This window comes from Leucoraja erinacea, chromosome 22 (assembly GCF_028641065.1).
Source record: "Leucoraja erinacea ecotype New England chromosome 22, Leri_hhj_1, whole genome shotgun sequence".
Lineage (NCBI taxonomy): Eukaryota > Metazoa > Chordata > Chondrichthyes > Rajiformes > Rajidae > Leucoraja > Leucoraja erinaceus.
Window position 1 is genome coordinate 25,888,308 of NC_073398.1, and position 22,400 is coordinate 25,910,707.

The 22,400-nt window shown below is 42.9% G+C and overlaps 2 protein-coding genes across 2 annotated transcripts in view; one reads left to right on the plus strand and one right to left on the minus strand.

Moving 5' to 3' along the window:
• Window positions 1-727: 727 nt before the first annotated feature.
• guca1a (guanylate cyclase activator 1A) lies at window positions 728-13,362 on the minus strand. Its single transcript, XM_055653268.1, has 4 exons — window positions 12,339-13,362; window positions 7,541-7,690; window positions 4,493-4,583; window positions 728-2,123 (listed from the first exon to the last, which is right to left on the minus strand). Exons 1-4 carry the CDS (start codon window positions 12,534-12,536, stop codon window positions 1,996-1,998), a joined length of 567 nt encoding a protein of 188 aa, XP_055509243.1. The 5' UTR covers window positions 12,537-13,362; the 3' UTR covers window positions 728-1,995.
• A 2,725-nt stretch (window positions 13,363-16,087) lies between these two features.
• LOC129708055 (golgin subfamily B member 1-like) overlaps window positions 16,088-22,400 on the plus strand; it is a 65,062-nt gene continuing 58,749 nt past the window's right edge. The window contains 2 exon segments of the mRNA XM_055653599.1: window positions 16,088-17,593; window positions 21,058-21,167. Of these exon segments, the coding sequence (XP_055509574.1) occupies window positions 21,066-21,167 (102 nt within the window). The 5' untranslated portion in view covers window positions 16,088-17,593; window positions 21,058-21,065.

Genomic DNA, 22,400 nt, shown 5'->3' on the forward strand with positions numbered 1-22,400 from the left:
AACATATGATGAGTGTTTGACGGCACTGGGCCTGGTCTCACAGGAGTTTAGAAGGATGAGGGGACACCTCATTTTAAATTTATCAAATAGTGAAAAGTCTGGATAGAGTGGAGGTGGAGAGGACATTTCGACTAGTGGGACAGTCTAGGACCAGAGACCATAGCCTCAGAATAAAAGGACATACCTTCGGAAAGGAGATGAGGAGCAATTTCTTTAGTCAGAGGGTGATGAATCTGTGGAATTGAAAGGCTGTGGAGATCATAAAATGGGTATTTTTAAGGTGGAGATTGATAGATTCTTGATTAGTACCAGCGTCAGGGGTTACACGGAGAAGGTAGGAGAATGGAATTGTGAGAGAAAGATAGATCAGCCATGATTGGATGACGGAGTAGACCTGATGGGCCAAATGGCCTAAATCAGCTCCTGCAACTTAAAAGGGAAAGAGCAATAGGCACCTGTAAATTTCAAATGTTTTCTCCAAGTCACGCATCTTTTTGTTGGTTCTTTGTGATTGCCAAAATTCCAGAGCTCCTCCAATTGTGCCACCCTCTCTCGAATTGCACTATGGGCATGTCTTCATCTTTGCGACTCTTTGAGAAGGTGGGCATTTACAGAAAAGTAATAAATGCGAGCATAGCAATATTAACCACAAATGATTTAAAAGTAGTCCCAACAATATCTCAAAGAGAACACATATAATCTGATTGAAGTAGATGTTTAATGAAACTCTCACTGGCAACTTCCTCTGTGATTCTACCCATTGATTGTAACAATGATTTCCTCGAAAACATTTTTTTATTTACATCAGTATGCAGAACTGCTCAACATAACATCTTACAAATACTTCTCCTTAAAATGCTAAAAAGGCACATTAACTTGGACGTTTCCACATTAACAGAATACATCAGTCATCAAGTGATGCTAGTAATTAATTTAATTCGTAGAGTTCTATGAGAGTTGAAACATGGCTTTGATCATTTTGTGAAATGTGGTGGCCATGTAAAACTCTATGATTTCCAGTATTTTAGTCACAAAGAAAAGAGAATATCTGTAAGTTTTAAAATCTTGACTTCATTAAACTATGGCCTGAAGCACATGGTGCAGTAATGAAGCAGAGTGAAGACTACTTCACATTCAAGGCTAAACAATATGCACAGATGAAGACAAAGCTGTATATGACAGTGAATCAATTCCCACATCCATATGTTAAATGTTAGTAAATTCATCTGCTTCATCAGAATGAAATAAAAATATTCCAACTACAAAATATGATTATTTTTCAACCTGAAATATTATTTTCTTTCCACAATGCTGCCTGATCTGCTGAACGACTCCAACATTTTTTGTTTTTATTATTTATCAGTTTCTTCAGTTCACAGAAATGAGCCATACGCAGTACTGTGTGAATTTGAGTGAGCTACTTGTTGTAAACATTTTTCACGGTCTTCAAAATGGAACGTCTGATTTTAGAAGTGATGTTGCTGTGTTGTCAAATTAACCATTACGATGAATATATCCAGGGGGTGGCTGCTACCATTCACTGTACAGTCGGAGCATTATAAATGACAACGAAGGTCACTGAGTAGCAAACCTAACATCACCTCTCATTCCATCTTATTACAGGAGGTCAAGAATAGTAGCAATAATTTTAGCAGTCACACTGCGAATGGCTGCAGACTAGGTCACCCTATGGGATTTGTTCTTTAGTTTTGTTTGAGAAAGCATGTTGTACACAGAACTTTCTTTGACATGTTAGTTTAACAGCATGATTTTCATGTTTAAAGATTAATTGATTCATCAGTGCTGGAGTCAGTACCTTTTTATTCTGCCCAATTACTGTATATATGTAAGAGAAAGCTTCAGGTATAATTGTGTGACATTTTGAGAGTCTTTTTTATTCTTTTAGCTCCCAGGTAACAGTATTTGAGTAGAAACTAGGTTCTCAGCTGATGCGCTGATTTGCTGATGCCTGATGTCCTGTCTGTCTCCTCCACTTCACACACTGTGCCTTCGATTATGAATCATTGCCACAATGTGACTGAGATCAAGACTTTTCATCATCACCTCACAAAACTCGTTATCTTTCTTGGCTCCTTCTACAAACTCTGGAAGGGAAAGTTCCCCTGTAAGCAAAGTGCAGGCAAAGAGAAAATAATTAATGTCTGTAGTTAATGCTAGTGCAGAAAAGCTAGATTGAAACAAATAAGTCCATTCGGACAATGAGAAAAAAGAGAAGTTGCATTTATACTAGCTTTTCACAACACAAGGATGCCTAAACATCCTTGAAAAATTAAAGACCGGCAACAAAGCAAACATTATAAGGTCCCTCCAACAGCAATAATTGTCAATGGCTAATGGGCAGGATGGACCATCTAATAACATTGGATAGTGATAGTTAGAGCAAAGTTGTCAGCACGAAGGGCTTTAAATCAAAGATAAATCAATTCTGTGAATACTTTAGAGGAGGATCAGCCTTGTCGAGGGAAGTGAAATGAAGATAGCAACAACACATGGCCACTGAAGGCTGAAAACGGATTAACACTTGAGGGTGGAATTCAAGTATCTGAGCATTTAAACATGTGTCAGAGGTAGATTAACAATACTGGGAAGCAAGGGTTATACAAGCTAGCACTGAGGGAGTGAGAGTTAGAGAACAATCAAGAGTTTAAGGAAGTGAGATTTGGAGAGAGATTCAGAGCCTGGGAGAAATCACCAGTTTTGTGATGGTGCCTAGATTAGGTTTTGCCAGAACAGTTCTGCTTCAGGCCTCTTCACCTGAGGTCAAACTTAGACAAAATGGTTGAATTTGTAGGTGACGCAAAAATGATTTTATTTGATCTCCATTCTGTGTTTGACAGAAGGTGGTATCAAGTAATGCTTGATACAGATACCAATGGGTACCAATAGGAAAGCCCTTGTTCAAAGGAGACCCATACGACAAACATAAGAATGCGTGGGTCTTAAAAGGAGGCACGAGGTCCAGTGTTTGAGAAGCACCTTTATTTTATTCCTCCCGGTTGAAGGGAAGACGAAACCAGAGAAAAATGGCACCCAAACCCTGCCTTTTAAACCCTCCGGCTGAGGGCCGCCTCCGGACTGCACCACTCCTGTGCCGAGGGCTTCGGCAGTATAATGGCACGACCCTTAGGAGCCGCCACAAGAACATGATTGCAGTTGATGGATATCAATCATCCCAGTCCCAGGACATCAGTGCAATGGTCCCTCTGGGCAGAGTCATAAGGACAATCAAATTCCATTATTTCAGCAATAACCTCTCCTTTATGCTAAGGTCAGAAGTGAGGATATGATTATGCAATTTTTAATTCCCTTTGCAATTCCTTAACAAAAAAAGCAGAGTATGCCTTCATGCAGCAAGACGTGGACAACATTCAGGCAAGGGCAAGTAATGCTCATGCTACAAAAGTGCCAGGTAACGATCATTTCAAGAAAGACACAGACTAACAACTTAACCTTAACATTCAATGGGATTAGCATCGTCCAGTCCTCCACTATTAACATCTTGGGGGTAAACGCTAACTAGAACTCAATTGAACCAGGCACATAGAACTAGCATTAGAGCCAATCTTGTGCGCTGATTAATCTCCTAATGCCACAGTGCCTCTCACCCATCCACAAAGCACAAGCTGACAGCATAAAGTATTTCACACATGCCTAGATAGATGAGTGTAGTTCTAAAATCTCACGAAACTCAACACCATCTAGGTATTGCACCACACATAATTGTTACTCTAAAAACAACCCAAAACATTTATCGCCTAAATTATTGGTTCACAATGTGTGTCATCTATGAAATGCCCAGCAGTTATTCACCTGTGCTGCTCTTGTATCTCACAAGCCGACATCATCCACTATCTAGAAAGATGAATACAGCAGGCACAAGGGAATACTTTCACTTGCAGGTTCTCCTATAAGAGGCCTCCAACTTGATTTGGAAACACATTACCGTTCCTTCAATATCGTTGAATGTAAACCGTAGAACACCATAAAAAACAGAACTGCATAATAACTTCAGCAGAAGGATTGCAACATTTCAGGAATATGTTCATCACCACTATCTCAAAGGCAATTTTGAACGAGCAATAAATGTTCCCCTTCCATGTGACATCTGGTCTCACCAAAATAAAAAAAAGTCAGGAACATAATGGAATATTCTCCACTTTCTTGGCTAATGCCTTTCTTTCATTGTTACTGGGTCTAAATCATTAAACTCGCTCCACAACAGCACCAATGGAGTGTCTTCCAGAAGATGCCCCCATGATAAAAAACGAAAAGATAAAACAACATGTTACTAGATGACTTCAGGCTGCGGCTTATTGCAGCATTTCTTGCCTTTAAAATAACTACTCCAACTCTCATTATCCAGGGTTTGCTCTTGAATAAACAATATATAAAGAAAGAGGATGAACAGTGTATATGGACTTGTAAAGTAGCTGGAAACTCATAAGAAATCAGAAAGGAACACATTACTCACCATCTCCATTGATGTCAATTTTGTCAAAGACTCGGTTTGTGAAGTCCTCTGCTGACTGATCCTGGTGAGTGCCATTAATGGCACGCATAGCCTGTGGATAAAATATGTCAATGTGTCACATAAATGTTGTTCTGTTACGAGGAGGAAAAGGCACTGAGGGATAGCATTGCAAAAAAGTGTTTAACTGTCGGCTTCAAGTAAGACTTTGAGGCAATAATAGATCTTTCTTCCTGACAGAATAGTGGTTAAAAGAGGCACAGATCAAGGATTACCACTGGAAGAATGAAGTTGTAATTAAATAAATGCTTTTACACAGAGGGTGATTTGAAACTGAATAGTTTTAAGACAAATGATTATTGAAACTGAGGCCAGAGCATTATTCAAACAGAAGTGAATAAAAAATTGATAAAGAAAGGAATCAGTGAAAGGACATGTAGGGGAAAGGTATGAATCATTACAAATGAAGAACTGGCACAAGCTCATGCATGGTGAACAAATAAGTTCTTTATGCTCCATCGTTTATTTGATTCTAGTTAATCAAAGTTATATACATAATTTAAGGAATAATTACATATGAATCATTATATAGCTTATTCCTCTTCAGTGGCCTAATATTTAATTGATACCCGTACCTCATTCACAAAATGAGATGGGGTGTTTATCCAAAATAAATCAGTTTTGTCTATGGTTTGCATACAATCCACTCACTCATAGATTTTTATCCCTCCACTTACCCCTTGAAGAATAGCCTTGCCTCCCTCGGAACTGAATATACTTGATCTTTCAATATCCAACTTTCACTGATTCTTTTCATTGAATCTGGAAATTATTGGAAAGGCCAGCATTTATTCCCATACCAAATTGCCTCTTTCATAGTGTGTCAATCAAGCAAGCTGCTTTGTTCTGGATAGTGTCGAGCTTCCTGAGATTTGGAGGATCTGCACTCATCTTTAATTACTCTCATCTGAAGGCACGTCATTTCATTCTCCCATTTTCTCTGTCTCCATCGTTTCTACTCCACAGATGAGTTTCCACACAGGGGCCCCTGAAATGCCCGCCTTCTTCCTTTTTATGATTGTTGAAGGAACCAGTCTGTTCTCCTCCATTCTCCTCCTGTACAGAGGAGACATATTGTTCCCTGGTCTTTCCTTTCCAGCATTCAATGGATCATCCTTTGCAGTTTCAATGGTTTCACATTAATCGAGAATCCACTACCTGACACACTTTTACTTTTCCAACCCTTTCTGCTCTCCTGATGCTGTTCCTTTTGAGATTTCCTTGTTCACTCTTTCATCGGCACCAAACAGTGCTCTTCTCAAAACATTTTTCCATGCAACCACAGCATATGCTACACCTGAGCTTTTACCTCTTCCGTTTCCACCATTCAGAAACCAACACAGCCCTTTCAGCTAAAGCTTTGATTTTATTCTAATGAACTGGATTAGGTGCTTATGATGTGGTCTCTACATTTGAAAAATGCAGATTTGGTGACCATTTTCTAGGTATCAAGTTTGCAGTGATTTCCAATGAGCTTTCAGTTACTGGCCACTTTAATTCTCTATCCTACTTACATTTATGCATGATATTACTCTCCCATTCTCTCATGAATATTTTTTTCGAAAAATTTTTTATACTGGCATGTCAGCCTAGATTATTGGCTCATCCCTGGTATGTGATTTGACCTTATGACCAAGGAGTAGAAATGCTACTGATTAAGGTAAAATGATAGATATAGATATAGATATGCCATTTATTGTCACTATACATGTACAATGAAATTAAAAGCTGCTCGTACTCAGTGCATACATATAATTTAGTACAAAAAACAAGAAACAGAAAAACAAAAACAGAAGGGAGAAGGGGGGGGGGGGGGGGGAATAGGTGCACAATTCTGTGGCGCTATATACATATATACAGATGGAAGTCCGGGTGTTGGGCTGTGAAGTCAGTGCATGTGTGAATTTGAATTAAGAGTAGTTATAATTTTCGGAAAGCAACTATTCCTGAGTCTATTTGTCCTGGATTTGATGCACCTATAGCGCCTTCCAGAGGGCAGCAGGTCGAACAGTCCAAACGCAGGATGGGAGCTGTCTTTGATGATATTCTTTGCCCTGCTAAGGCAGCGGGAGGTGTAGATATCCATCAGGGAGGGGAGAGGGCAACCAATGATCTTCTGCGCTGTCCTAGTTACCTTCTGATGCAAAACTAAGTGAGTCAATTCACTGATAAAAGATATTTCTAATTGTACTTATTACTTTTTTCTTCATCTTTTATTTTCGGACCTCAGATCTCAGAATTAAGCAGTGGTTAGAAAGTAAAACAATTAAATTCTTACTTGAGCCTGTAAAAGCTGCAGCAAGTAAGAATATCATTGTTCCGTTCCCAGTATGTACAACAATTCAATACTCTTGACCCTAACTCATTACCATAGGTAGAAATTCAGGATAATAGTTTTGTATCTTTTATAAGGAAACTAGATAAGTAAATGAGACAAACAAATTTACAAAAATTATGCTGAAAGAATGAGGTGGATGTAATTAGAGGAGATATGCATGGCGTATAAACATAGCACTTGACTGATTTATTTCTGTTATGTATAATCTCTGAAATCCACTTGCTGACTAAGTCATTAAGATAGGAAATTGCCCCAGTAATTTTGGTATAGGAGTCAGTTCAATTGAAAAATTGCTTCCAAAAATGACAGTCGAAAGAAGGGTCTTGACCCAAAACGTCATCCATTTATTCTCTCCAGAGATGCTGCCTGCCCCTCGGAGTTACTCCAGCATTTTGTGTCTACATAGAAAATAGGTGCAGGAGTAGGCCATTCGGCCCTTCGAGCCTACACCGCCATTCAATATGATCACGGCTCATCATCCAACTCAGTATCCCATCCCTGCCTTCTCTCCATACCGCCTGATCCCTTTAGCCACATCCAACTCTCTCTTAAATATAGCTTCCAATTTAACTCCCTCTTAACTATACCTTCAATTTAAACCAGCATCTGCAGTTCTTTCCCACACATTTCCAAAAATGACAGCAGTTTCTCACCTTAATGATGTTCAGCAATTCATGCCTATCAATGCATCCATTACCATCCACATCATAGAGCTTAAAGTACCAGCGTAGTTTCTGTTCCATCTTGCCTCGGAGGACCAAGCTAAGGGCAGCCACGTACTCCAAGAAATCAATGTAACCATCCTGCAATCAATGAAATCAAATATATTACCCCTTGGAAAAAACTGCAGATGCTGGTTTAAATGGAAGGTAGACACAAAATGCTAGGGCATCTCTGGTGAGAAGGAATTGGTGACGTTTTGGGTCGAGACCCTTCTTCAGCCTGATCAGTTCTGTATTTACCTGCCAAAATAACTCCAGGACTGCCGAATACCACAAAAATAGCTTGTGATTAATGTCAGGGTTGGTGTTGCAAGGACTCACTGATGGAACTGATCTTTATAGGTCAGATTGAATCTGAGCCCATAAAAAACAGGAGACTGAAATTGTGCAGAGCAACAAACACTGTTGTATCAAGAGCTAATTACCTCAGCTTTCAGGTGCAATCCAGATTGAATGTCTCCATTATTATCTCAAGTATAATTATTATCTTCAGATATGTGGCTGCCTGTCAATCTAACAGCATTTTATTTCAATTTGTTTGGAGGTTTGCAAATCCATCTCACTCTGCACCTCAACTTCCTCAGAAAACGTAGAAAATTCAGCTTATCTCCAATGACTCTTACAAATTTCTGCAGAGACACCATAGAAAGCATCCTTTCAATAGACAATATTCAATAGGTGCAGGAGTAGGCCATTTGGCCCTTCGAGCCAGCACCGCCATTCAATGTGATCATGGCTGATCATCCCCAATCAGTACCTCGTTCCTGACATCTCCCCATATCCCCTGACTGCTATTTTTAAGAGCTCTACCTAGCTCTCTCTTGAAAGCATCCAGAGAACCTGCCTCCACCTAAGGCAGAATTCCACAGATTCACCACTCTCTGTGAGAAAAAGTGTTTCCTCGTCTCCGTTCTAAATGGCTTACTCCTTATTCTTAAACTGTGGCCCCTGGTTCTGGACTCCCCCAACATCGGGAACATGTTTCCTGCCTCTAGCGTGTACAAGCCATAAACAATCTTATATTTTTCAATGAGATACCCTCTCATCCTTCTAAACTCCAGAGTGTACAAGCCCAGCTGCTCCATTCTCTCAGCATATGACGGTCCCGCCATCCCGGGAATTAACCTTGTAAACCTACGCTGCACTCCCTCAATAGCAAGAATGTTCTTCCTCAAATTAGGGGACTAACACTGCACACAATACTCCAGGTGTGGTCTCACTAGGGCTCAGTACAACTGCAGAAGGACCTCTTTGCTCCTATATTCAATTCCTCTTGTTATAAAGGCCAACATGCCATTCGATTTCTTCACTGCCTGCAGTACCTGCATGCTTACTTTCATAGACCGATGTACAAGGACCCCCAGATCCCGTTGTATTTCCCCTTTTCCCAACCCGACACAATGTTCAATGGGCCTGGTGCGGCAGCGATGTTCAATGGGCCCGGTGAGGCGGCGATGTTCGATGGGCCCGGTGAGGCGGCGATGTTCGATGGGCCCGGTGCGGCGGCAATGTTCGAGGGGCCCGGTGAGGCGGCAATGTTCGAGGGGCCCGGTGCGGCGGCAATGTTCGAGGGGCCCGGTGAGGCGGCAATGTTCGAGGGGGCAATGGGCCCGGTGCGGCAGCAATGGTCGAGGGGCCCGGTGCGGCGGCAATGTTCGAGGGGCCCGGTGCGGCGGCGATGTTCGAGGGGCCCGGTGAGGCGGCAATGTTCGAGGGGCCCGGTGAGGCGGCGATGTTCGATGGGCCCGGTGCGGCAGCAATGTTCGATGGGCCCGGTGCGGCGGCCATGTTCAATGGGCCCGGTGCGGCAGCCATGTTCAATGGGGTCCAGTGCGGCAGCAATGTTCGAGGGGCCCGGTGAGGCGGCAACGTTCGAGGGGCCCGGTGCGGCGGCAATGTTCGAGGGGCCCGGTGAGGCGGCAATGTTCGATGGGCCCGGTGCGGCAGCAATGTTCGAGGGCCCGGTGCGGCGGCAATGTTCGAGGGGCCCGGTGCGGCGGCAATGTTCGGTGGGCCCGGTGAGGCGGCAATGTTCGAGGGGCCCGGTGCGGCGGCGATGTTCGATGGGCCCGGTGCGGCAGCAATGTTCGATGGGCCCGGTGCGGCGGCCATGTTCGATGGGCCCGGTGCGGCAGCCATGTTCGATGGGCCCGGTGCGGCAGCAATGTTCGAGGGGCCCGGTGAGGCGGCAATGTTCGATGGGCCCGGTGCGGCGGCAATGTTCAATGGGCCCGGTGCGGCAGGCGATGTTCGATGGGCCCGGTGCGGCGGCGATGGTCGATGGGCCCGGTGCGGCGGCGATGTTCGATGGGCCCGGTGAGCGGCGATGTTTGGCGGGCCCAGTGAGGCGGCGAGGTGAGTAGGCCCCAGTGCGGCGGCGAGGTGGGTAGGCCCAAGTGAGGCAGCGAGGTGAGTAGGCCCCAGTGCAGCGGCGAGGTGGGTAGGCCCCAGTGGGGCGGCGAGGTTCAGCGGGCCGCTCCGCGATGGTACCTCAGTGCTGAAGCTGCAGCTCAAAGCTCTGGCCGGTCCCGGCAGGAAAGGCCGCGCCAATCCAAATGGTAGGCTGCGAGGAAGGGATGAAGATGCGGCTCGGAGGAAGGACGCATCCTCGCCCAGGTAAGGACTGGGAAAAATGGTTAAATAAACAACATACCTTTTGCTTTGTCCTGCACTTGCGATCCGTGATGGTGAAGGCGTTGAAGGCGTTTTTAGTCGCGTAGAACGGATTTTCAGCATTAGGTTTTGAGTAGCAGTCCAAGCAAATTCCTCTCCGACAACGAATATAACCTGCATTTTAACCACCACCACCAAAGCCTCTGGAATTGCAGGCACAGGTAGGTTTTGTAACAACGCCACTATGTCAAAAGTTTTATACACCTTGGCGGAGCGAGGCCGAGGCCCCCCTAGATCTCGAGGCCCTAAGCTTAAGCTTATGAACCTAATACGTAAATCCAGCCCTGAAGATAAGAATGCATTCTTGATCTCCCAAACTGTTGTTGCACCAGTACTTGTACTTGAAATGAAATGAAATGAAAAAAAAAAAAATACTTTTATTAATCTGCACTTTCTCTGTAGCTGCAACACTATTCTGCACCATGTTTCTTTGCTCTTTTTGCACTACCTGATGGTATGATTGCGATCTCAATGTATGGTACAATTTGCCTGTATAGCACATAAAACAAAGGTTTGCACCGTATCTTGGTACATATGACAGTAATAAACCAATATCAATACTTACAGGATGTAAAAGTCCTAGCATTTATTTTACAATGACTTACATAATTATTTTTGCATGTCAAAAATAATTTGGCTATTGAAGAAATCATGTGATTTTTTACTTTTACTACTATTATGTTATCACATTTTTCAAATAACTTTGGTGCGGAATGTCAAAGTTAGGGAAATGTATGATAGAAACATAGAAACATAGAAAATAGGTGCAGGAGTAGGCCATTCGGCCCTTCGAGCCTGCACCGCCATTCAATATGATCATGGCTAATCATCCAACTTAGTATCCTGTACCTGCTTTCTCTCCATACCCCTGATCCCTTTAGCCACAAGAGCCACATCTAACTCCCTCTTAAATATAGCCAATGAACTGGCCTCAACTACATTCTGTGGCAGAGAATTCCAGAGATTCACCACTCTGTGTAAAAAATGTTTTTTTCATCTCAGTCCTAAAAGATTTCCCCTTTATCCTTAAACTGTGACCCCTTGTTCTGGACTTCCCCAACATCGGGAACAATCTTCCTGCATCTAGCCTGTCCAACCCCTCAAGAATTTTGTAAGTTTCTATAAGATCCCCCCTCAATCTTCTAAAATCTAGCGAGTACAAGCCGAGTCTATCCAGTCTTTCTTCATATGGAAGTCCTGACATCCCAGGAATCGGTCTGGTGAACCTTCTCTGTACTCCCTCTATGGCAAGAATGTCCTTCCTCAGATTAGGAGACCAAAACTGTACGCAATACTCCAGGTGTGGTCTCACCAACACCCTGTACAACTGCAGTAGAACCTCCCTGCTCCTATACTCAAATCCTTTTGCTATGAATGCTAACATACCATTCGCTTTCTTCATTGCCTGCTCCACCTACATGCCTACTTTCAATGACTGGTGTACCATGACACCCAGGTCTTGTTGCATCTCCCCTTTTCCTAATCGGCCACCATTCAGGTAATAGTCTACTTTCCTGTTTTTGCCACCAAAGTGGATAACCTCACATTTATCCACATTATACTGCAAATACAATGATGATTGCAAAGACCTGATGACAAACGGTGAAACATTTTACATTTAGCATAACCATTTCTTGTGCACCGAGTTACTGAATCACATGCAGAATGATTGTACACTGACTCCTTCACTGGACCCCTTTACCCATTTCAAGATGTCTCCCATATGATTAATTTTAACATACCAAATAGTCTCAGCAGTATCATTCATAGTCTATATGAGACACCATAGAACCACCCCTCACAACTCCTACATTACATATTTCTCGGTATCTCTAAATGCCATATCACCTTCTAATCTATCATCCCTCCCTCTTCATCATTTACCTTATTCAATCCCTCTCTGATACCCATCCTACAAAGTTCTTCTGCTATAGATCTCGCCCGTTCATCATCTATTTTTTTACCCACTTTATTATGCTCTTCAAAATTATATACTTCTTAATATCCCTTTCATAGACAAAACTAATAAAATATTTTGATTTTTTTCTTCCCATACCTTATTCATATCGAAAGTCTTAAACATCTGTTCAATGTAGGCATTGGCTTCCAGGCTCAATCCCCTAAGGCCGAAGAACTGCTTGAACTCATGCAAAGTCAGTTGGCCTGATGGGCATTCAGTCATAAACTTCTTATACCAGTGGTGGAGCTCCACAGCCTGTAGATCATCCACAGTGGTGCTCTGCGAGTTTCCCATTAGTCCTGGTGATATTACACTGAGATTCTCACACAAGCACACACTTTCCGACACAGCAAGGTAACTTTGTCTCTTTGAGCATCTGAGCTAATTTAACTGAGGGCTAAGCCTAACACTGGCCAATCACCTATTTAATTCCTCCTGATATGGGTTTAAGATCTCAGGATATTTAAAGAAAGATACTGCCTAACTGAAAGCCTGTATTGTTACCAAGGAACAGTTATTCCAGAGCAAACTGCAATGATCACTAATATGCATCACTTACCCAACAGCTCATACTGACTTCTACACATTCTCCTTCTCTTCATCATTCCTTCTTTATCCCTTTCATTCATTTTAATTTAAAAGTGTGATAAGTTTAGATCACCATCACATCCTACCTAAAATATTTATTCCATAGTGACCTTATTCCACAGTGAGTTTCATGACCCCTGGGTTCAATGGGTATGTGACCTCCTTTTTTTTGGTACACTTGGAAATGGAAGAGCTGCAATTGCAGCTATTGTAATCCAATGATTGAGGTAAGCAGATCTGTTTTGGGTGGGCGACCAACCTGCTCTGAACATTAACAAGATTTATTGGGTAGGTCAACTGTTAGGATGCCAGATGCTTTGTTCTAGAAACATTGCCATTCAATCACGAAACATTAAAGGTAATTCAAGTTGGATAAGCAACGGAACAGCTATTTATGCTTTTTCGTTACAATTTACTTTTTATAACAGTGCATCTTGCTAATGCATTTTCATACATTCATAATTTCTAAAAACAGAGTTAGGCCATTTGGCCCATCAAGTCTACTCTGCCATTCAATCATGACTGATCCATCTTTCTCTCTCAACCCCATTCTCCTGCCTTTGCCCCATAATCCCTGACATCCTTAATAATTAAAAATCTGTTAATCTCCACCTTAAACATATCAATTGATTTGGCCTTCACAACTGTCTGTGGCAATGAATTCCACCGATTCACCACTCTCTGACTAAATAAATTCCTTCTCGTCCTTTCTAGTTATGTCATTTTATTCTAAGGTTATGGGCTCTGGTCCTAGACTCTCCCATAATGCATGTGGCTGTTTTGCTCTTCCCTCTTCTCTCTATTCATCATTCCTCATTTTTATATGTTCCTCACCCCTTCCACTATTTGCTTCTCAGGCTTCCGTCTCTTCACACAATTTTATCCTCCTTCTTCCTGCTATTGGTTGACATCTTCCAAAAGCCCATTGATTTCAGAATAGTTTCCATACTTCTAATATAAGATTAAAAAACAGGGATATCTTGCTTAGTTTACCGGATATGACGAGCTGGGAAAATGCTAGCATCTATTATTAGGGAAGTTATAATTGGACACTTGGAAAATAATAATAGGATTACACAAAGTAAATAGGGATTTATGAAAGGAAAATTTGACCTGTTATGTCTGCTATTTGTTTTCTGAGATTGTAACTCGTTGAATGGATACAGGAAAGCAGTGCCGTGATTTAATTTATTTTTCAGAAGACCTTCGACGAAGTCCATATATTTGAGTTCATGGAATTGAGGGTAAAACCGTGGCATGGATTGAGGATTGATGAATGTCATAGAGTGATACAATGTGGAAACAGGCTGTTTGGCCCAACTTGCCCACACCGGCCAACCTGTCCCACCTACACTAGTCTCACCTGCCTGCGCTTGGTCCATATCCCTCTAAACTTGTTCTATCCATGTACCTGTAGAACTGTTTCTTAAACGTTGGGATAGTCCCAGCCTCAACTACTGAGAGATTAAGTCCTAAATCCTGAGAGATTCCCAGCTGATCTTTTTCCAATTATCCCTTGATTTCTTTAACATCCAAAAATTTATTCTCATTTTATTCTCTTCTCTCTCCATTCTCTATCTTGTCTCTACTTAGTGATTGAACCTTTGTCTCCCTCCTGCCTCCATACCCCACGGATAGTGAATTTTAAGCATTTGCTTTTCTTCAGATGAAGGCATTTCTTTTTATGTCATGAATCGCTAATTTTGAGACAATGAAACCAGTTTTAGACATTCCAGCTAAGGAAGCCTGCGGCCATCGTTGCCTGGGTCGACGGAGTCATGCGGCTGAGGCCTGGGTCGGTGCCACGGAAGCGCCCGGAGAGGACCTGACAGCGTTAGTGTAGAGGTTGGTGCGGTGCCGACGGACGGACGAGAACAGACATGTGAAGTGAGGATGCCGCTGCCGAGGGAAGGAACAAAGGAGGACCCAGCGCGGGGGCACCGCCGTGATGAACAACAGACAAAGGGGGAACTGGCATGGCAGGGGGAGGGGGAAATCTGTAACTTTGTAAGCACTCTTTATTGGTGACTATTTGCTTACCTTCGCAAGGTATGCAAGCAAAGAATTTCCTCCATCATATCTGCTACCACCACCACTCAAGAGCATGCTCCAGGCATTTACACGTTCTGTGTAAAATAATTGTCTCACATATCTCCTTTTACTTTTTCCCTCCGAATTTACAGCTGTGCCCTTAAGTATTTGACATTTCCACTGGGGAAATAGGTTCAACAGAACTTCAACAGAATCCCTGGAAAACAGGGCAAAGTTGTAAAGTTAGCAAACTAGATGTCAGCTGATCTACATCGGCGAGACTAAGCGGAGGTTGGGCGATCATTTCGCCGAACACCTCCGCTCGGTCCGCAAGAACCTACCTTACCTCCCGGTGGCTCAGCACTTCAACTCCCCCTCCCATTCCCAATCTGACCTCTCTGTCCTGGGTCTCCTCCATTGCCAGAGTGAGCAACACCGGAAATTGGAGGAACAGCACCTCATATTCCGCTTGGGGAGCCTGCATCCAGTGGGCATGAACATTGAATTCTCCCAATTTTGTTAGCCCTTGATGTTTCCTCCCCTTCCTTAGCCCTCGAGCTGTCTCCTCCCATTCCCCAGCCCTCGGGCTCCTCCTCCTCCCTTTTTCCTTCCTACTCCCCGCTACCCCCTATCAGTCTGAAGAAGGGTTTCGGCCCGAAACGTTACCTATCTCCTTAGCTCCATAGATGCTGCTGCACCCGCTGAGTTTCTCCATTTTTTTTGTGTACCTTCGATTTTCCAGCATCTGCAGTTCCTTCTTGAACAAGTTCGCAAACCATGCTGTTTATCTGGGTAATTCATCATACTTCTGTCACTTTATATTCACTTCCATAAGTTTTATTTCACCTTCTCATTGTTCACTTCTTTTCATCCTCCCACAAAGTAGCACCATGACTTTTTATACTGCCAATAGGTTCAGTACATGTTAAACCATTTTTTATTCTAAAATTATAGCACAAGGAAGAATTTTTGGTGAGTGCAATAACCACCTGCCAAAACCTCAGTGACAAATTGGTAAAATTAATATAGTTCAATTTTAGCTCTACATCATTAGTCGAGGGATTCATGTTCATAAATGATAGGAGCAGAATTAGGCCATTCAGCCCATCGAGTCTACGCCGCTATTCAATCATGGCTGATCTAACTCTCCCCCTCAACCGCATTCCCCATAACCCCTGACACCCATACTAATTTCCATTGACATCTCGGATTAAAACCTCATTGGTAGAAGCAGCTAAGTAATTAGTACTATTAGATTAACTTTTTGGATATGATAAACATTGATCACATAAACTAGACTACAGTAGATGGATATTACAGATAATCAGGGATTGAACAATGTGCAATGAATGGAAACACAGTCGCCAATTGTCATGGTGCAATCTCTCATAAATGGGAGTTAGCCATTTGTTGAACTCAACTGATCTGTTACAAAGCAACAACTGAGATCCCAAAATCTGAAATTAACAGTGAAATTCACAAGTTATTTATAGTGAATAATTTATCCAGATCAATGTTGTTATTTTCCCTTGGAACCAATGTTTTTTTTCCCACAAAGGGTGGTGGGTGTATGGAACGAGCTGCTGAGGTAGTTGAGGCAGGTACTATTGCAACATTTAAGAAACATTTAGACCTGTACATGGATAAGATAGGGTTAGAGGGATATGGGACAAACACAGGTACACTAGTGGAGATCTGACATGTTGGTCAGTGTGGGCATGTTGGGCTAAAGGGCCTGTTTCCACACTGTATGACTATGACTCTATACCAAACTTAGCAGTATTATGAAATGTGAATCGGATAAGAGATTACTGCAGGCGATTAACAGACTGGTGGAATAGACAGGCACATGGCAAACAATGTTTAACATGGAAATGCTGTGGAAATTCAATGTTCTGGAAGTGAAATTGATGCCAGGACAACCTCTTAGTACTGAAAGCAACTGCACCATGGCCTGACAATTTTCTACCCATGTGTCACCACTTGTGTGTCAATCCTCCTGGAAATGGGAATAGAACAAACCCGGGACAGGTGGTGAGTCCACAGCACTGGTCATTTCTTTATCTCTCACCTTTCCTCGCTCTATTTTGGACCATCTTCCTACAACTTTCTCTCCTTCTGTTTCCATACAACTCCGTATTATTTTTGTTTTGTTACTCTCCTTGTTGCTTTCATGTGAATGGATCCTTATCTATCACCGGCGGCACAAAGGTAGGCTTGCTGCCGGAGATCTTTGATCCCGACTACAGGTGCTGTCTGTGCGGAGTTTGTACGTTCTCCCCGTGACCTGCGTGGGTTTCCCCCCGAGATCTTCTGTTTCCTCCCACACTCCAAAGACGTACAGGTATGTAGGTTAATTGGCTTGGTGAATGTAAAAATTGTCCCTAGTGGGTGTAGGACATTGTTAATGTGCGGGGATCGCTGGTCGGCGTGGGCCCGGTGGGCCGAAGGGCCTGTTTCCGCGCCGTATCGCTAAATTAAACTGGGCCTAGTCACCGCGTTGCCATGGTAACACTCCCGGAAGTAAAGCTGCATTTTGGTTCCGGGCCGCGGTGCTGATGTGGCTGCTGTTTGCTTGAAAGTGGCCGAGTGTCGGGCGGTCACTCGAGGCCGACTCGGTCACCGCCGCTTTATCCTCTGACCGGCAGCTTCCGACGCAGGCCTGCAAACCGGCTTCCCGCCAGGGACGCGGCGGACACTTGGTGGCGGCGGCGGCAGAGAGAGCAGTTCGGGTAAAACTTGGGGAGACGCAGCGGGCCCACATCATCAGATCCCTGATCCCGGAAGGCTGGATGGGGTAGGGGGTCACCCAGTTACAGTCCAGGAGTGGAGATCGCCAGGATTCTGAGCCCAAGTGTGTGGGTCAACCAGAGACACAATCCAAGATTGGGGATCACCCAGTAACAGAACCAGAGACCATATCTTGTGGGGTGGATGTTGGATCACTTTGATGGCGGAGTCGGGAAGGAAGAATACTTGATACTAAAACTGGGAGGGTATTTGAGGGTGGGATGGGGTGGGTCGCCTGAATAAACAACCTATGGTTTGAATAGGAGAGATTCATCTGGATACTTGAGCCTTGACAGGGGCTGATCATCTTGACACCAGAGCCCGGGGCTGTGTACTTTCTCAGGACACAATGTAATGGGTTGATGGTCATTTGGACAGTTGGCATGGGTTGGGACTAGAATCTCAGATGGAGTCTGAGTGGTCCCTAGATAGCCAGCAGCTGCTGGTGAGAAGTGTGGGAGGAAAAGATACATCGAAATGTGGGAAGGATGAAGTGGGTCACTCGGATACTTCTGTCCCGGAGGGTGTTCCTCTAATGATTGTCGCAGTTGTGTATGGCATAGGATCACACAGATATCAACAATTGGGAGGGTTATGAGTGTCCTAAATTCCAGAGCATTGGAAGGTTGTGGGATCGCCCTGATACGGAACCTGGAAAGTGGAGATTGCAGTGTTCAGGAATGGGGAAGGCATTTTTGTGGTAGTTGGTCACTCAGATTTGCGAACTGGGTGTAATGTTTTGTTTTGGAGGTTGGAGGCGTGGGGTCACCAGGACACTGATGATAGGAGGATGGGGAGAATCACCTGACACCAAAGTTGGAGTGTGAGTGCAACTCCCACTCAGCCATCCAGCCTGTATTTCTATTCCTTTCCTCGTATTTTAGTCTACAATGTTGTCCCAGTGACTTTAGTTAGTCGTGGGACCCAGGCTATAAGTACTCAGTAAAGTATTTGCAAATGGGATATATTAAACAACCTGTAAACAACGTGGATAGGCAGTAGTTAGTCTGCTCATAATTTAAACAAACTTCCATCAGCTAAGTATTGTTTTTATGGGAGAAAAAATGTTAAACCCTTTTGGTACTTTGCACAATATAGCATTTATTTGTCCTTGTTCCATTCTTCCAAAACATCTTTCTTCCACCCCCAACCAATCTCCCCCACTTTCTCCAGTGTCTGGAGTGGAAGTGGGCATGCAGGAATACTGGAGGCTTGGAGAATTCAAGGAGGCTTCACTGGAGGTTTGGAGAATTTGTCACCCAGAGAGTAGAGCCTGGACACAGAGAGGGTGCCCCCAGCCATGCTGCATGGGGAAGGGATGTGAATCATTTGGTTATCTGACACTGGCACTGTTGGAATGTTGGACATCAGAAAAGCCAAGTACTTGGGTATTGGAAAGGGGTGTGGTGAGTTCATTTATGTAGAGTGATGGAAGAGGAGCGATTGTGGTCTGTGCTACCTAGCTTTGTGCTCCTGCTACTGGTCTACATTTACGCTGGCATTGCTATTGGTTTTATTGATCTATGCTAGTTCTGAGTAGTCCCGTGATATCAATCCTTACACGAACAGTGCACCTTTTTTTCTACCATGTTAAAATGCAATCATTGATTTTGTTCATTTGTGAGTTGTAAACAAAAATTCTCATCAATCTCATGGACCATAACAATGTGGATAGCAGCTGAATGAATAGTGCTGCTTCTGTTTATTATGTTTTATGATATATCCAGTTGATCCAAGTACCACAGTATTGAATGGGTCCTAAATCGTCTGTGATATGGTCTAGTAGACTATTTGGTTGTAAAACATTCAGCAAATACTTTGGATGTTCTCCTAAGTTAAGCTGGATATCAGTGGTGCAGGCACATTGAACTGAATGGTGTTGTTCTGTGCCTCCATAATTCTAATAGACACAGTGACTGTAAAGTACTTTGTTTGCTAGGAATGCAATCATCAAGATTTGTTAGCAAGGCAAGCTGTAGAAATACACAGGATTTGTTCTGAGAGCTATAGCAAGTCACTTGCCCCGAGTTACATTTTATCTTATTGCTGGAATTTCTAAATGTATTATTATGGACATCAGGAGAATTTACAATTATATAACTATAATACAACTAGACCAAGTGCAGACCCGTTGGGTCAGTTCCCCCAACGTGCGGTTGTGGGGGGGGAGGCGGCATGCAGCATCACACACTAACTACCTACCCCCCCCCCCCCCCCCCCCCCCCCCCCGCACTCACGCTAATTACCCCCCTTGATATTATATTTATATTATTAATTTGCAAAATAGTAATATGACTACGCAACGACAATATGGATTTCTGAAATGGAAATCACTTTTCTGTTGGAATTAGCTGAGGTTGTAGCTCGTCAAATAGATAAGTATGAACCAATTGATGTCTGGACTTCCAGAGCACCAGTGATAAGATGCACAGATGAGATTATTATGTAAAATTAGAGTGTAATGTTAGAGGTAATATATACAGACATGATTAAGGGTTAGCTAATGGCACAAAAACAGGTTTGAAACAAATGGTTCATTTTTGGATGGAGAGACTGTGACCACAGGCCCAGCTGTGGGTTGTCACCAGAATAGGTGCTACGGTCCTAACTATTTGGAATCTATATCAGTGAATTGGATGAGGGGCTCAAGTATAATATTTCGAAGTTTGTTGATGATTAAGTGCTTAGCAGCAGTCTTTCGTGGGGAAATTGCAGAGACTTCAGGAGAGTAGAGACAGACTTGGAGAATGGATCAGTACATAACAGTTCAAGTAAAATGTGTAATAAGTCGAGGGCATCTACTTTGGTTTAAAAAAAAAGTAGAAAGGCAGAATATTTTTAAATAGCGTGTGAACGAAACGTGTTGCAGTTCTGAAGGACGTGAGTGTTCTATACAAATTACTGAAAGTCAATTTACAAATTCTGTAAGCAGTTGGAAAGGCAAACAGAAGACTGGTCTTTCATTGCAAAGTTGGGGACATCTTGCCCTAATTGTATCGCGCCCCAGTGAAAACACATCTGGAGTATTGGGGTGTGTCTCTCTACCTTAGGAAGGCTATACTTGCGATGGAGAGAATATTCATCACATCAATGGTAGGTTTGTCATGTGAGACAAAATTAAATAGTTCAGACATGAATGCTGAGTTTAGAATAAGAACTGATCTCAGTGAAGCAAGCAAAATTCTTATTGAATGTGTCCAGGTAGATACAAAGTTGATGTTTCCCCTAGCTGTGGTATAAGATTAGATTATTGAATGGTGGAGCAGATGTAAGGGGTGAAAAAGCAAATTTCTGTTACTTTTTTTGCCATCATTTACTTTTTTTACATCATAATTTGGCCCTACATCTTTGCCCAATATTTTTGATGTCGGAATCAGCTAACATTTTGTTTTTGTTTATCATGCAGCTCCCACCATGTTGAGTCGCCTGTCTGACCTGGCAAAAGGAGTCAACACTGTGCTGCAGGACCTCTCTGGGGAAGATGATGGAAATGCGACAAATGCATCCCAAGGAGCTGTGAGTAGTATAAACCCTAGGTTTAGCAATATTGGAGGAGGCAGCTGCAGTTCCTTTGTCATCCAGGTGTTGGGATTGGGAGGCGACTTCTATGCTGTTGTGTGTCATAAAGTAATATTGAGGTGTACTATAGGAATATAAAGGAGCAGTAATTATCTCTTTAAATAGGTTTGTGTTAAAATTAATAATAATGGATCCAACATGGATGAATCGGGATCAGGTCTGGTAATAAGGTGAGAAATGGTTTTCAAAGTTACTGTCCGTTATGTTTGAGAGGTCTGTTACCCTGGACAATTAAAGGATTGTTGCCAAAAATAAACAATGGACACCTGTAAATGGGTACTATCAGAGACCATAATTGGATCAGAAGCATAGTTGAAAGTGTATGTCAGCCTGACCAGCAAACGTTTTTCATTAAATTCCTACACTGGTCTTACAGGTTGCTGTGTGAAACACAAGACCATTTACTCTGTAACAGTGCAATGATGGTTCATTACGTTCCTGGAATGGAAGACTATTCAATGAGGAGAATTTATGTAGAATGCACTATACTCTGGAGTTTAGGAGATTAAAAAAGCATTTCATTGAAGTATGTTTGACTGTGTAGATGCTGCAAGCTTACTTGCTGAAGAGTTCAAAACTAGAGTCAAGATCTCAAGAAAAAAAATTGACTATAAGGTTGAAATTTATTTCACTGAGGTCATAAGATCATAAGTAATAGTAGAATTAGACCATTTGCCCCATCAAGTCTACTCCTTCATTCAATCATGGCAGATCTATCTCTCCCTCCTAACTCAATTCCTTGCCTTCACCACATAACCTCTGACACCTGTACTAATCTCTGCCTTAAAAATATCCACTGACTTGACCTCCACAGCCCCCTGTGGCAAAGAATTCCACAGATTCACCACGCTCTGACTACAGAGATTTCGCCTCATCAGCTTTCTAAAAGAAGGTCCTTTAATTCAGAGGCTATGACCGCGAGTCCTAGACTTGCCCACTAGCGGAAACATCCTCTTCACATCCACTCTATCCAAGCCTTTCATTATTCTGTATGTTTCAATGAGGTCCCCCCTCATTCTTCTAAAATCCAGCGAGTACAGGCCCAGTGCTGACAAATGCTCATTATAGCTTAATCTACACATTCCTGGGATCATTCTTGTAAACCTCATCTGAACCCTCTCCAGAACCAGCACATCCTTCCTCAAATATGGTGCCCAAAGTTTCTCACAA